Here is a 17236-nt window from a genome sequence, read left to right on the forward strand (position 1 = left end):
AAACTAGGGCTTCATCCTCCTCGCTTTCACCACCTGAATCAGATTCACCCCAGGCAGCTAGCATAACCCTCTTTGTCATCCTCTTCTCCTTCTGTCCTCCTTCGTCATTCTTCCATGCTGGACAGTCTTTGATCATGTGTCCCGCTTCCCCACATTTGAAGCAACCAGTGCTGATACTGGTCTTCTTTGTGTTACCCTTATTCTTCCAAGACTTTCCCTTGAACTGCATTCTGAGACTCCTCTAAAACCTCTTAGCCATGAGTCCAATCTCATCAAGATCTTCATCATTCTCTTCACCTTTCAGGGCTAACCCATGGCTTTTGGTTGTACTTTCCTCCTTTGAATCCACCAACATCTCATGAGTCATCAACGACCCAATAAGTTGTTCCATGGACAAGGTGGATAGATCTTTGGCCTCCTGGATAGCACTAACCATGGGCAGCCATTTACCTGTCAAACTTCTCAAGACCTTTCTTACCAAATCCTCATTAGTAAAGTTTTTTCCAAGAGATTTAAGTTCATTGATAATTGCCATGAAACGAGTAAACATATCTCTTATATTTTCATCTCGTTTCATATCAAAAGTTTCATACTTAGACATTAGCATATCAATTTTAGATCTCCTGACTTCATTAGTGCCTTCCTAGGCTAATTCTAAAGTATCCCATATCTCTTTTGCAATAGAGCATGCTAAGATACGGCTTACCTCATTATCAGCAATACCTTGTTGAAGTAATGACATGGCTTTAGCATTTTACTCGAGAGTTTTCAGATCTGCACTTGTGTACTCACTCTCCTTCTTCTCTGTTCCATCACCCTTATCAGCAACCTTGCGTGGACCATCTTTGATAATCATCCAGCACTCATAGTCAGTGCCAATGATCAGATTCTTCATGCAAATCTTACACCAAGGATAATTTGTTCCATTGAACTTGGGCAACCTTGATCCTCCAGATCCGTTGGTCATCTCTTGAGTATTCATTATGTCTTCCTTCTCTAGGTGTTACCCTTTCAAGAAGTTAGGTTCTGATACCAATTGTAAGTGCAAGTGACACTCAAGAGGGGGGGTGAATTTAGTGTTTGTCCGAATGTTCTAAATTTTTCGATTATAGAAAGAACAGTAAAGGAACAGTTCTCTAGCAGCGGAAATAAAAGAAATGAATAAACAACACAAGGATTTTACGAGGTTCGACTTCTAATAAGTCTACGTCCTCCACTCAGTCACTCTTTTATTAATCAACTCAGAATAACAAAAGAATTACACTCAATCAATTATGCACCTATGCACAAAATGATTCCCCAACTTCCTCCTATGGAAGTTCGACCCAACCACCAACTATGATGGTCCAAATGAAATTGATCCCCGATCAACTTCCCCAGCAAATTGAACTCACAGAATGCTCAAATACAACAAGTTTTTCTCTCAAAAACAAACAGCCTAAATACGCTTAGAATGAGAGTAGTTTTAGTCCTTATTGTGATATTAAGGTTTATGCTAGGTTTAAGAACTCGAGAGAGAGAATGCTTTTGCTTATAGTATACTGAAAATATGCGTGCAAAAGCCCTCATGTTTGTGTGCTAACAGAACTCCTTAAATAAGCCTTTGGTAAGTAAATGTTATATGATATTATGAGAGTATATTTTCCTCGAAAGTATGGAAATTATTCCAAAGAAAATATACTCACTGATTTTATTTGATAATAAATAAAATCAGTATAATATCATATAACACACTTACCATACTTAAGAAATCTTGCTCACACAACAAACCATGCATCCGTGTATTTTGAAAATCAATTTTGCGCGGAAAGAAAACTTTCCTAAAATACGAATGCATGAAATAAACCCTAGAGGACTGGTTCAGATCTGTTCCCAGACTGTTCCAATCAACCAAGTTTACTTGTAGTTGTGTATTACAAGTAACCGAGGTTTCTTGTCATCCACAACTAACTCATCTCTCTAGTTTCAAACCTTTATATTGCATCAACACTTTTATACCACTTACATTGCATCTAAGACCTAAAAGTGCTACAACATGATCTTGGTCTTCATGTAATTCTTCAAGACTTGGCTTCACAAGCTTCGTCTTTCTATCCATTGAACTTGTACTTTGGCACCTACACATGGAAACAGAAACATGCATGCAATAATAGTTCAATGTGGTTTGTCATCACTCAAAACTCAAAACAGGGAACTCAACAAATTCCCCCTTTTTGATGATGACAAACCCTGAAGTTCCCCCAGCAAATAATATCATTAGTTTTGAAAACTTTTTCAAACAGTTTGAATTCTTAAGATAAGAACTTAAGGCACTGGTCTCGTACTGTTCCTGCAGATTAAGCATCATTTACAAGTTCACCAGTTCACAACTAACTGACAACACTTTAAGAAAGAGTTTCTAAGTACCATAGGCAAATACTAATTAGACTCAGAGCTCTTAGACTTAAACATGCATTCGCAAGAAGAACATCAGTAGTTGTTCAGACTTATTTCTAAGCCATTAGGTTGAAAAGAAGTAAAGTGCTTTGAATACACTCACTTCCATACCACTTCTGGTTTGTCACCTCTAACAAGGAACTCAGCCTTTCTCTAGTTGCTGCAACACACACAGTTTGTAACACAAGACCTGCTTCCCCTAAGATTAGGTGGAAAAAATCAGATCAGAACTTTACACCTGCTTCCCCCTTTTGGCATCATTAAAATAAATCAAGGGAATAATCAAATTAACAAACAACAAAACACAATCAGTAGATAACCACTAATTATATGAAGTTCAAGCTAAATAGGCAGCTCAAACAACATTCTAGGGATGCTGATGCTACCAAAGTTCCTGCAGAGTACCAAAAGCTACTTGTCCTAAATAATAGTTATTACAGACCATTAATAGACCAAATTACATAAGATCAAATGTTTTTGTAATTTGGGAAGGGGGAAAACCAGATATAGAGTTCAATAATAGAGAGGGGTTAGCAGCAATAGATAGAAGAAGGAAAGAAGGCAATTTAATCTGCTCCAGAGTCAGGTTCAGTCTCATCTCCCTCCTCGTCTTCCTCGAGGTCCTCTGAAGCAGCTTCTTCATCTTCCTCAGCCTCCTCTTCTTCCTTCTCCTCAGAAACCAGTTCATCATCACCATTACCTGTAGCAGCAGATGAGTCTTCCTTCTCTTCAGAATCCTTTCTTGACTGAATGCCAGCTCTGTCAAGGCGAACCTCAACCCTCTTGTAGGATTCCTGAAGTGCAGAACACAACTCAGTAACAGTGTTCATCATGTTCTGCATCATCTGATTCTGCTCGCTCAACTGCTTTACCAAAGCATGAGTTGCCTGAACTGATTCCGTACTGGTCCCTGCACCAGCTGCATCACCCTTTGCTTCAACCTTCATTTTCAGAACACCACCTGCATATGTCATGCCCTTCTGACCTATAATCTGATTCGTAAGATGAGACATGGTGCCATAGTCTCCCACCATACAAATTTTCTAATGCTTGAATACTAAGGTCAGCCATCCTCCATAGGGCAGTGCATGCTTAGCCTTCTCCACACAGCAGATCATGTTACCCAACACCATAGCAGGGAGGTTGACGGGAATGTGTTCCATGAGACAGTATATGAGAACACTATCCATCAACCGTACACTCATGCGACCTTGTGCTCCGGAAACACAATCTTTGAGGCTATTGTATGAAATATCCTCATGATTGGCTCCCTTAAGTGGCTAATGGTTTACCCCTGCTTAGGGTCAGGTGGACCAGTGAATAACCTGGTCTGGATTTGTTCTGCTGTGAGTCCTTTAGCTATGGGCCAGTTCTCCCTTGAGTACACATCAAGTCCCTTGTTTGGGACTTTGAGAATTTCAGCCAAAATCTTCTCAGATAAATTAATGGGAGTGCCCTTAACAAAAGCAAAGTAGGACCCATCGTCCTTAGTATGCAGGTGTTCATAAAATTCCTCAACCAAAGGCATAAACACATCAAGTTCTTTTGCAAACAAAACAGACCATTTCTGAAATTCTAAAGCTGCCTTAAGCTCATGCAAGAATTTCTGATCAACCCAACTCTTTACAATAGAAAAACCAACCAGAATAGACCTATCCCTCAAATCATACAAAGGCTCAGGAGTGATAGACTTACTTTTCTTGGGTTTAGAACCCTCTGCAGCAACAATAGCAGGCAGCTTCCTCTTTTTGTCAGCTGGGAACTGGGTTGGTTCTGGTTCCTGCTTAATCCCCTTGCCTTTGGAAGTTGCAGCACCCTTCCTAGCAACCGTCTTTACCCTTGTGCCCTTGCTAGCAACAGCCTTAACACCCTCCTTCTCAGTAACTTCCCCTCAACATCAGCACCTTCCTTCTTCTTTAATTTCTCCACTGGTTTGGGTGTGATCTTTGGTGTAGGGATTTTGGGCTTGGTGGTTTTGACTGGCTATTTTGTGGTGATGGGTTTGGTAACCTCCTTCTCAACTTCTTCTTCCTCCACCTCCTGATTTTTCGGTTCTGACTCACTCACCAGCTCCGGCTCCTTTTCCGGTTCTGACTCCTCCATCTTCTCCGACTCCTCTGGCTTAGACTCCTCAACCGGTTTTGGTGAGGGAGCCTTTGATTTTGGTGTGACAGGCTTTTTGGGAGTGGTGGTTTTTGTAACTTGGGGAGTGGCGGTTTTGGTGGTTTTGGCGGTTGATTTTGGAATTACCGCTTTTGTGGTGGTAGATTTTGTGGTGGATTTGGGTGTAATTGTTTTTGTAGTGGTAGATTTTGTGGTTGTTGGCTTCTTTGAATTCCTCCGTATTAAAGGTTCTTCTTTCTCATCTCTCTTCCTCCACTGGTTCAGCCACTTCCTTTGTTTTCTTAGTTTCAATTTCGGGAGATTCTTCAACCTCCTTTTCTACCAACCTAGTACTCCTTCTTTTTGACATGATGAGACTGAATTCACTCTGTTTTGAGCACTTAAGAACAAGAAAAGAAAACTTGAACAATTTATGTTTCAAGAATTCGAGAAAGAAAGAAGTAGAAAAAGAATTAGGGTTTATCGAGAGAATATAAGCAACGAAAGGAAAAAAATATCAAGAAAATATGTGATCAAAGAGAATAAGAAAGAAATAAGGAAAGTATGATCACATGCAAGAATATATATAAGATGGCAAGAAAATAATCAAACGGATATCAAGCAAATATCCGTTCTTCGCAAACTGCAGTTGCCTTAATTACAACCGTCACTTCATTTATTTTCCTATTTGAAATTTGAAAATAAATAAAATTCAGAGAATAACCGCCTCAAGAATCTGGTTCCCAAGTGGTCTGCAACTGGTCTGTGCCAACTTACCTTTTTAAGACTTATGCTTAAGTACCAAGTACTAAGATGATCAGTTCAGCATCGCATAAGAACTTTGTGAGCCCTAAAAAGCAAAAGAAAAAAAAAAATGTACAAAAGAAAAAAAATGTATACACATATTGACATCGTTTGACTAGCCAAAGGGACAAGTCAAGACCTAAGAGCTCATTTTCTAATCTTAATCATGCCCAACAAGGTACAAAGCTGAACACTTCTCTGCTCAAAGGTTTTCTAAATATGTCAGCTAATTGATCTTCTGACCTGCAAAACTCCAACTCAACATTACCTTTTTCAACATTGTCCCTTAGAAAATGATGCCTAATCTCAATATGCTTGGTTTTAGAATGCTGGACAGGATTTTTCGAAATATTGATTGCACTTGTGTTATCACATAAAATAGGAACACTTCCGAAACAGACCCCAAAATCCTTTAGTTGTGACTTTATCCACAAGAGTTGAGCACAGCACAAAGCAGCAACAATGTACTCAGACTCAGCTGTAGATAGTGCTACAGAATTTTGTTTCTTAGATCCCCATGAAATGAGACAAGAACCTAAGAAGTGGGCCATTCCAGAAGTACTCTTCCTGTCCACAATAAAACCAGCAAATCAGCATCTGTGTATCCAATGAGGCTCATGCTTGCCGCCTTTGGATACCACAAACACATATCATCATACCATTGAGATATCTAAGAATCCTTTTAACAGCCTTTAGGTGAGATTCTTTAGGGTTGCTTTGAAATCTCGCACACAACCCTACTGAAAACACTATATCTGGCCTACTGGCTTTAAGTAAAGCAATGAGCCAATCATACCTCTGTATAGCTTGCCCTCAACATCCTTTCCCTTCTCATCAAGGCTCAATTTTGTAGAAGTTGGAATAGGTGTTTCATAGGACTTGCTATCTTGCAGACCATACCTCTTCAGCAGCTCCTTGAGGTATTTCTGTTGATGGATCATGATTCCATCTTTGGTTTGCTTGATTTGAAGCCAAGGAAGAATCCAAGTTCTCCCATCATACTCATCTCAAATTCGCTCTTCATCAAATCTGCAAACTCATTACACAAATCAGGTTAGTAGCTCCGAAAAAATATCATCAACATATATTTAGACCACTAACAGATCAGTTCCTCTTTCTTTCAAGAATAGTGACTTGTCAACCGATCCTCTCTTATAGCCATTTTCTAAAAGAAAACTGGAAAGTCTCTCATACCATGCTCTAGGAGCTTGTTTGAGACCATAAAGAGCTTTGTCGAGTTTAAAAACATGATTTGGCAAGACACTATCCTCAAAACCAGGGGGTTGCTTTACATAAACATCTTCTTTCAAATAACCATTAAGAAAGGCTGTCTTAACGTCCATTTGAAAGAGTTTAAAGTTCATTTGAGCAGCAAATGCAATTAATATCCTGATAGCTTCAAGCCTGGCTACTGGAGCAAAGGTTTCATCATAATCAATTCCTTCTTGTTGATTAAACCCTTGAACCACTAGCCTAGCTTTGTTTCTGACTATAATTCCTGAATCGTCCAATTTGTTCCTGAACACCCATTTAGTTCCAATAACAGACATGTTCTCCGTCCTGGGTTCAAGATGCCATACTTGATTTCTCTCAAACTGATTGAGTTCATCTTGCATGGCTAGAACCCAATCTGGATCCGTTAAAGCAACCTTATAGTCAGTAGGTTCAACATTTGATAAGAAGGAATAGAATGCACAAAAGTTTTGCAAAGTAGAGTTCCTTGTCTGCACCCCCTTGTTAAGTCACTAATGATTAGATCAGTGGGTGAGAGGACTTGTACTTAAAAGATTTGTTTATATCAAAGTTTTCATTTGTGCCTTCTAATGTTGAACCTGTTCCTGTACTGGTTCCCCTGTCTCATTGTTGTTTTGAGCAGGTGAACCAGTTTCCATAGTGGTCTCATCTGCATCATCTTCATGTGGATGAGCATCTGAGTCACTATCTCCTTCCCTTACCTCTTGAGCTACCTGATTCTGTGCTGGACCAGACTCTTCCTCTCTATGAGAGTTGTGTGGTGAGCCTGGTTCAGCACCTTCTCATCCTTAGTCCTGTAAAGTTCAGCATACCAATTTCGAACTCATCAGCATCTTCAACCTGCACATGCTTGCTGAACATGTTAGTCTCATCAAACAAGACATGGATACTTTCTTCAACACACAAGGTTCTTTTATTGAAAACTTTGTATGCCTTGCTGTGTGAAGAGTATCCAACGAAAACAGCCTCATCACTCTTAGGATCAAACTTGTCCAAACTTGATTTACCATTGTTGTGTACAAAACATTTGCACCCAAAAACATAAATGTAAATGTTTGGTTTTCTTCCCTAAGGAGCTCATAAGGTGTTTTCTTCAGTAAAGGTCTCAACATTACCCTATTCAAAATATAACACGCAGTACTCACAGCCTAGCCCAGAAGTTTCGAGGAAGACCACTCTCTAGAAGCATTGTTCTTGCCATTTCTTCTAGAGTGCGATTTTTCCTTTCAACCACTCCATTTTGTTGTGGAGTTCTAGGAGCTGAAAAATATGAGATACACCATGATCATTACAGTAGGTTACAAGCTGACATTGTCAAATTCAGAACCATGATCAGACCGGATAGAGACCAGTTGATGACTAATCTTGTTTTGGACTGTTTTATCAGAATTTCAAATTCTTCAAAAGTTTCATTTTTAAACTTCAAAAGATTGTCCAAGTGAAACGAGAATAATCATCAACTAACACAAACACATAACTATGACCATTTCGACTTTGCACACGCATGGGCCCACACAAGTCCATGTGTACAAGTTCGAAAGGTCTAGTTGTGCTTACAAACTTCTTTGGCTGAAAAGAGGACTTGACATGTTTACATTTAGCACATTCATGACAAATATGATCTGCAGCAAACTTGATGTTAGGTAAACCTGTCACCAAGTCTTGAGATCTCAGTTTATTGAGCAAAGAAAAACTTACATGTCCAAGTCTCTTATGCCAGCCAATGATCATCCTTTATAACACTAAGACAAGTGGCACTGGTCTTTGGAATCTGACTTAAAAATGTTATGTAAACATTGTTATGTCGAAATCCCTTGCAGACCAGTTCCCTTGTTTCAGTGTTGACTATATGACAAAGATTGGTTTCAAATTCAACATGGTTTCCTTTGTCACATAGTTGAGAAATGCTCAAGAGGTTATGTTTCAAACCTTCTACAAAGTAAACATCATTAATAGCTTGAGAAAGTGTCTTACCAACTTTACCTATACCTTTAATCAAACCTTTGCTATGTCTCCAAAGGTGACACTTCCTCCTTCATAGGCTACGAGTGAGAGAAATTGACTTTTATCTCCTGACATGTGTCTCGAGCAACCACTGTCCAAATACCAGTATGGCTTTGCTCTCACTCTAACCTGCAGAACAAATCAAGGTTTAGTTTTAGGAACCCAGATTTCTTGGGTTCCTTGTCCTTGGGAACTGGTTTGACTCTGTCCTTTCTAACCCAGATTTGTTTTACATTGGTCTTTTTTGTTTTATCATGTTTTCCATTGTTCGACCAATTGTGTGTATGACCCTTCTGATAATGAGCATTGTGAACATGAGACTGGTTTCTTTTATCATGTTTTTGCTTAGTCCAACAAGTATTAATAACATGACCATTCTTACCACAGTAGGTACATACGTGCATGTCCTTTGCAAACACGTACTTACCTCTCTTGAATTCAGAAATCCAAGTCTCATCTCTTCCCAACTTTGGTGGCTGTTGGGAACTGGTTCCAGAATACCTAATCCAAACCTCTGAGGATTACCATGTTGTGAAGTCAGAATGTTTAAAGTACTCTGAGCATGAGCAACCTGTTCATCTGTCTCAAGCAGTCACTCAAATCCTGTTCCTTGGTTTCAAGTTTCTTAAGTTGAGCTTCATTAAATTCTGCAGCAATGGCAAGATCCAACTTTGCCCTATGAAGCTCATCCTTAAGTTTTGAAACCAGTTCTGGATCTGGTTCAGAAGTGGTCGCAATGTTCTTGCCTTTTCTTAGTTCGTATATTTTGGATTGAAGATCACAGATTTTACCTTCATATTCCAAATTTAAAGATTCAATATCAACACTTTGATTATCAGGGATAACTTTAGTCTTGATATTTTTCTTTAATTCGAATATTTCAGATTGTAAATCACAAATCTTACCCTCATATTCAAAACATAAGTCTTCAACATTAACACTAGGACCACTTGTGCTAGCAAAAGCAGCTTTCAATTCTACACACTCTTTGAACAATTCTTCCACATCGTCAATCATATAATTATGAGCCAAAATTAAGTCAGAATGTTCTAAAGTAAAGCTTTTCTATTTGAGTAACTCGAAATTTATACCATCAATTTCAACCTCCTTGAGTTTACTAAACCCTCTATCATTGTTTTGATAAAAATCAGTATTGGAAAAATCTGATTGAGGTTTTAGCATCTCAAGCTCGATATTCTTCTGATCCAAACTTATTTCAAGCTCTGAAATTTTCTCTTTCAGTTCTGTACAAATAAGTTCAAGCTCAGCAGAACGGCTTTCACTTAGGTCTAAATTTTGTGTTACTTCTCTTAACTTCCTTTTGTTAGCCTTATAAGCAGCATTTCCTTCAACATTCTGTTCAATAGAAGAATCAATAAAGCCTAGTAACTCATCTCTATCACAATATCTCATTTTTTCTTGCATATCAAAAATAGTTACCTGTTCTTCATTGGAAGAGCTGCTTCCTGCCATAAGACATATGTCTCCCTTTCTCCCTGAACTAGTCTGCCTCTGCTCTATGTCCCCAATCAGTGCAGTCACACAAACTAGGGCTTCATCCTCCTCGCTTTCACCACCTGAATCATAATCACCCCAGGCAGCTAGCATAACCCTCTTTGTCATCCTCTTCTCCTTCTGTCCTCCTTTGTCATTCTTCCATGCTGGACAGTCTTTGATCATGTGTCCAGCTTCCCCACATTTGGAGCAACCAGTGCTGCTACTGGTCTTCTTTGTGTTGCCCTTATTCTTCCAAGACTTTCCCTTGAACTGCGTTCCGAGACTCCTCTCAAACCTCTTAGCCATGAGTCCAATCTCATCAAGATCTTCATCATTCTCTTCACCTTTCAGGGCTAACCCATGGCTTTTGGTTGTACTTTCCTCCTTTGAATCCACCAACATCTCATGAGTCATCAACGACCCAATAAGTTGTTCCATGGACAAGGTGGATAGATCTTTGGCTTCCTGGATAGCAATAACCTTGGGCAGCCATTTACATGTCAAACTTCTCAAGACCTTTCTTACCAAATCCTCATTAGTAAAGTTTTTTCCAAGAGATTTAAGGTCATTGATAATTGCCATGAAACGAGTAAACATATCTCTTATATTTTCATCTCGTTTCATATCAAAAGTTTCATACTTAGACATTAGCATATCAATTTTAGATCTCCTGACTTCATTAGTGCCTTCATAGGCTAATTCTAAAGTATCCCATATCTCTTTTGCAGTAGAGCATGCTAAGATACGGCTTACCTCATTATCAGCAATACCTTGTTGAAGTAATGACATGGCTTTAGCATTTTTCTCGAGAGTTTTCAGATCTACACTTGTGTACTCACTCTCCTTCTTTTCTGTTCCATCAGCCTTATCAGCAACCTTGCGTGGACCATCTTTGATAATCATCCAGCACTCATAGTCAGTGCCAATGATCAGATTCTTCATGCAAATCTTTCACCAAGGATAATTTGTTCCATTGAACTTGGGCAACCTTGATCCTCCAGATCCGTTGGTCATCTCTTGAGTATTCATTATGTCTTCCTTCTCTAGGTGTTACCCTTTCAAGAAATTAGGCTCTGATACCAATTGCAAGTGCAAGTGACACTCAAGAGGGGGGTTGAATTGAGTGTTTGTCCGAATGTTGTAAATTTTTCGATTATAGAAAGAACAGTAAAGGAACAGTTCTCTAGCAGCGGAAATAAAAGCAATGAATAAACAACACAAGGATTTAATGAGGTTCGACTTCTAATAAGTCTACGTCCTCCACTCACTTACTCTTTTATTAATCAACTCAGAATAACAAAAGAATTACACTCAATCACTTATGCACCTATGCACAAAATGATTTCCCAACTTCCTCCTATGGAAGTTCGACTCAACCACCAACTATGATGGTCCAAATGAAATTGATCCCTGATCAACTTCTCCAGCAAACTGAACTCACAGAATGCTCAAATACAACAAGTTTTTCTCTCAAAAACAAACAGCCTAAATACGCTTAGAATGAGAGTAGTTTTAGTCCTTATTGTGATATTAAGGTTTATGCTAGGTTTAAGAACTTGAGAGAGAGAATGCTTTTGCTTAGAGTATGCTGAAAATATGCATGCAAAAGCCCTCATGTTTGTGTGCTAACACTCATCCTTAAATAAGCCTTTGAAGTAAATATTACATGATATTATGAGAGTATATTTTCCTCGAAAGTATGGAAATTATTCCAAGGAAAATATTCTCACTGATTTTATTTGATAATAAATAAAATCAGTATAATATCATATAACACACTTACCATACTTAAGAAATCTTGCTCACACAACAAACCATGCATCCGTGTATTTTGAAAATCAATTTTGCGCAGAAAGAAAACTTTCTTAAAATACGAATGCATGAAATAAACCCTAGAGGACTGGTTCAGATCTGTTCCCAGACTGTTCCAATCAACCAAATTTACTTGTAGTTGTGTAGGACAAGTAACCGAGGTTTCTTGTCATCCACAACTAACTCATCTCTCTAGTTTCAAACCTTTATAGTGCATCAACACTTTTATACCACTTACATTTCATCTAAGACCTAAAAGTGCTACAACATGATCTAGGTCTTCATGCAATTCTTCAAGACTTGGCTTCACAAGCTTCGTCTTTCTATCCATTGAACTTGTACTTTGGCACCTACACATGCAAACAGAAACATGCATGCAATAATAGTTCAATGTGGTTTGTCATCACTCAAAACTCAATATAGGGAACTCAACAGTTACTCGAAAGAGTGACTGTTTGTACTGTACTTTTGGGTCACCCATGGGGGTGACCATAACTTTTTTATCGTTTTAAACTTTTTGGGTCACCTACGGGGGTGACCATTACGTTGATGTTTTTGGATTTTAGCAAAATTGATCTTATGTCCTTGCTTTATGTCTCATGTATGTGTCTCAGTCGTTATTCTCACGAATCTAGAGGATGGTCAGGCGCTCAGAAGCCATCTTTGGTCGTTCAGACGTAATGTTAGGACTTAGTAAAAGCTAACTTTGGTCGTTCAGACGTAACGTTTGGACTAAATGACTTTAGAATACATATAGGAAATATATAAAAACTTACGTGTGTTTGCTAGAGAGATAGACGAAATGTCGTCAGCAGTTATAGCTTTAAAATGACTGTGCCCCTGTCATAACGTCGGTTGAGGCAATAGTGGACCAAAAGACTTTACATGGTAGCAAAATGCAAATCTGCCTGATGTCTTGTGAAAAATCGTCGGAACGTTAACAAGTTGGACGGGAACAACTTCCCTGCAATTCAACAATACCTAGTGAGAGAACACTATGGTCGCTAGCAACTAGCGACACAGATATAATAGCATTACCATCTATCTATATCTTTTTTATTTTTTATTTTTTATTTTACGATTGGGAAAACAAAGCTTATTACTTAGCATTAAAGTAGTATCGTTTGAGGTGTGTGGCATTCCAGCTACGTGGCATAGAGCTTCCGTCACGTCGGACCAATTGGTAGGCTCCATTGCCTATCACTTTACTAATTTGGTATGGTCCTTCCTACTTCTGTCCTAGCTTACCAGCGTTAGCCTCTTGTGTGTTCTGGAATACTTTCCTTAAGACACAGTCACCTTCGACGAAGGATTTGGCTCGGACGTTTTTATTAAAGCTCCTCACTACTATTTGTTGCTGGGCCGCTATGCGTACCAATGCTGCGTCGTGCAACTCCTCAATGGTATCTAGGTCGTTTATCAGTTCATCGTGGTTCTGTCGCTCCGTCGCTAGGCTACATCTCGCAGTTGGGACGCTCACCTCTGAAGGCAGGACAGCCTCACAACCATAGACTAGTGAGAACGGTGTTTGTCCAGTCGCAGTGCGCGGTGTCGTGCGATTAGCCCATAAGATGGAAGGCAACGCCTCCGCCCGTTTACCCTTCTTGGCTGTGAGTCGCTTCTTCAAAGAGTCAATTATTGTCTTGTTACTGGACTCAGCCTGTCCGGCTTGCGGGTATCTTGGTGTTGACGTTAACAACGTTATGCCCCATTCATCGCAGACACGTCTTGTCTCGTTGCTAATGAACTGCGACCCATTGTCGCATACTATCTCGGACGGAACACCAAACCTGCAAATAAGTTAGTGTATATAAAAGAAATCACTTCCTTATTGCGTACCTGTTGAAAAGAACCTGCTTCAATCCACTTAGAAAAGTAGTCAGTTAGTGCCAACATAAAGACCTTCTGACCTGGGGCTGGAGGTAATTTGCCAACTATGTCCATGCCCCATTTCATGAAAGGCCAAGGTGTTAGAGTAGGATGCAAAAGTTCACAAGGTTTATGGGCATACCTGCATGTCGTTGCAACTATCGCATTTGGCGACATACCTTATTGCGTCTTTCCTCATTGTTGGCCAATAATATCCCATTCGCAATACTCTGTTAGATAAGCTGCGTCCTCCTGAGTGATTTCCACAAGTGCCTTCATGCATGTCCTTTAGGACTTGCCCCCACTGATCCTTTTCCAAACAGCGCAGGTAGGGGCCCGCGGCAGACTTTTTGAACAGTACTCCTTGAATGAGTATGTATCGCGACGCCTTGAACCGAATTCTGCGTGCTTCCGCCTTATCTGTTGGGAGTACATTGTTAGTAAGGAAATCATAAAGCGGTTTTGTCCAACTGATACTTACCTCCTCAGCGTTAGGGTCGCTCTAAGATGCAAGATTATCGATGTTACTGACGACCTCATGGTTGTCTCGAAGCTGTTCGACCATCGTCGTGACAGCGTCCCCACCGCTCCTAGCGATAGCAGGATTTGTCAAATGAACATAGGGACGGACGTAAACGAAACGTCCCATAAATAAGATCCGAGATTGGCCAATGCATCTGCTTGCGTATTCTGATCCCTAGGTATCTGCAAAATGTCAAATGAATTAAACACTTTACTTTTACTCTGAGCTATTTCTAAATACATGGCCATTTTAGAGTCTCTTGACTTGGCTGACTATCAGCAATGAATCGCTGAAGACTTTCAATGCTTTCGCTCCCATGTCCTCTGCTAACGTCATTCCTGCTATGAGCGCCTCGTACTCGGCTTTGTTATTCGTCGCTCTAAATTCACAGCAAATGGTCGTACTATCTTGCCCCTTGTGGCGACTTTAGCACAATGCCTAGACCTGCACCACGAAAATTAGAAGATCCATCAACAAACAGTATCCAAGAGTCGTCGTTTACTTTATTAATCTTTGCGACTTCGTCGTCCGCAAGCTTTTCTAGCTCTGGGCTAAAGTTTGCCACAAAATCTGCCAAGGCCTATGACTTGATAGCGGTTCTTGGATGAAACTGGATGTCGTACGCGCTGAGTGCTATTGCCCACTTGCTCATGCGTCCTGTCAATTCTGGGTGTCGCAAGACAGACTTAATAGGATAATTAGTCATAACGAATAATAGTGGTTTCAAAATAGTGCCTAAGCTTTTTAACAGCTACGACTATGGCTAAAATGAGCTTCTCTAATGAAGAATACCTGGTCTCCGCGTCTAGCAGAGACTTACTGACATAGTAGATTGGTAGCTGCTGGCTTTCCGCTTCCCGTGTTAGGACAACGCTAACGTACACATTGCTTACCGCGAGATAGAGCTGCAACGTCTCTCCGATATTTGGCTTCGACAGCAATGGCGGTGACGCTAAGTAGCTCTTAAGTTTCTGCAGCGCTTCTTCGTGTTGTTGCGGCCACTCGAACCCCTTATTCTTTCTTAGGACGTCATAAAATAGGTGGCATTTTTCAGACGACCGGTATATGAAACGATTCAACGCGGCTACACGACCGGTCAGCTTTTGCACCTCCTTGACGCTTCGTGGAGATTGAATGTTGATGATGGCCTTTATTTGATCCGGGCTGGCTTCAATTCCTCGTTGCGTAACGACGTACCCTAAGAACTTTCCTACAGACACGCCAAATGTGCACTTAGTAGGATTTAATTTCATGCCTTACCTTCGTAGGACGTCAAAAGCCTCCGACAGATGCTGGATGTGATCGTCTGCTCGCTTGGATTTGACGAGCATATCGTCTATGTACACTTCCATGGTGTCACCCAGTTGATCTTTAAACATTTGGTTAACCAGTCGCTGATATGTGGCACCTGCATTTTTCAAACCAAAAAGCATAACCTTATAACAATATATACCTTTATCAGTAACAAACGCGGTCTTTTCCTGGTCGTCCGGATGCATCAATATTTGGTTGTACCCGGAATACGCGTCCATGAACGTTAAAAGCTCGTGACCTGCCGTCGCGTCAACCATTGCATCTATGAGGGAGAGGGAATGGATCCTTGGGACATGCTTTGTTTAAATCTGTGAAGTCGATGCAGACTCTCCACTTCCCGTTCTTTTTGCTGACCACCACGACATTGGCTAACCAATCTGGATACTTTACCTCGCGGATCTTTCCGGTATCGATCAGCTTCTGAACCTCATCATTAATGACTTGATTCCTTTTAGGCGCGAATTTGCGTCTTTTCTGTTTTACAGGCTTGTGAGCGTGGTCGACGTTGAGCTTATGCGTAATGACGTCAGGACTGATTCCTGTCATATCTTCATGGGACCAAGCAAAACAATCTTGGTTAGTTTTCAAAAAATCAACTAACTGACCTCGTATTTCTTGCGACAACGTCGCTCCGATTTGAACGACACGATCGGGGATGGATGGATCGAGCATCACTTCATCCACGTCCTGCTCGCTGGGCGCGTCGAGCGCTGACCCGTCCTTTAATTGCTAGATAGATGCTTTCGGGGGTTTGAGCGACGAACTATAGCATTCTCTTGCAGATTTCTGCTCGCCCTTTATTTCTTGGACGCCCCACTTGGTGGAAAACTTCAGCGATTGATGATAAGTTGAGGGGACGGCCTTCATCTTGTGTATCCATGGAGTGCCGAGAATGATGTTATACGCTGACGAGCAGTCCACAACGTTGAATCTGGTTGGCAGGTTGACGCCTTTGGTTAGCATTGGCAGTGTGATCTCTCCGACAGTATGTTGAGCCTCTCCACTGAACCCTACCAAAACAATAGATTTTTTAGTAATATCTTTATCGCACAAACCCATACCTTCGAGGGCGCTTTTGAATATGATGTTGGCTGAGCTGCCCCCATCGACTAACACTCGCTTCAACAAGCAATTGCTGACAGTCAGGGATATGACTAATCCATCGTGATGCTCCACGTCGTAGACGTCGTCGTCGTCAAAGGTTATTGCCATTGCTTCAAGCTTGTGTTCTTCAGCTGACCTGCAAGATTTAAAAACGGCGGACGAGAGGGTACCCTCTCTTGCTAGCCTTTTGGCTGCGGAATACGTTAGTCCACATACATTAGACCCACCAGAAATAACGTTGATTACCTTTACGTGCGTGGGCGACGCAGCAGGGTCGGACTGCGCGGTATTCCTACCGAAGGATGCTTTACCTTTATCGCTCAAGAGGTCTTTAAGATGCCCCTTATTAAGCATGAATGCGACCTCTCGTCGCAGCGCAATGCACTCCTCCGTCTGACACCACTTTGTTTGATCTTTTTGCGCTTCCGGTCGATCGCTCTTTTTTGGCCAACGAACTGGTGCTTCGATTTTGGATAAAGCATTCACAACGCCTCCGACATCGACGGAAAATCCGTA

General features: G+C 40.7%; 1 protein-coding gene across 1 annotated transcript; it reads right to left on the minus strand.

The window, feature by feature from the left end:
- Positions 1-3002: 3002 nt before the first annotated feature.
- Positions 3003-11040, minus strand: LOC130590182 (uncharacterized). The gene is made up of 4 exons (XM_057392211.1): positions 10852-11040; positions 10042-10563; positions 9907-9957; positions 3003-3428 (listed from the first exon to the last, which is right to left on the minus strand). The coding sequence occupies exons 1-4, from the start codon at positions 11038-11040 to the stop codon at positions 3003-3005; spliced, it is 1188 nt and encodes a 395-aa protein (XP_057248194.1).
- Between the last annotated feature and the right edge of the window lie 6196 nt (positions 11041-17236).

The sequence above is a fragment of the Beta vulgaris genome, chromosome 9, assembly GCF_026745355.1.
Source record: "Beta vulgaris subsp. vulgaris cultivar EL10 chromosome 9, EL10.2, whole genome shotgun sequence".
NCBI lineage: Eukaryota > Viridiplantae > Streptophyta > Magnoliopsida > Caryophyllales > Amaranthaceae > Beta > Beta vulgaris.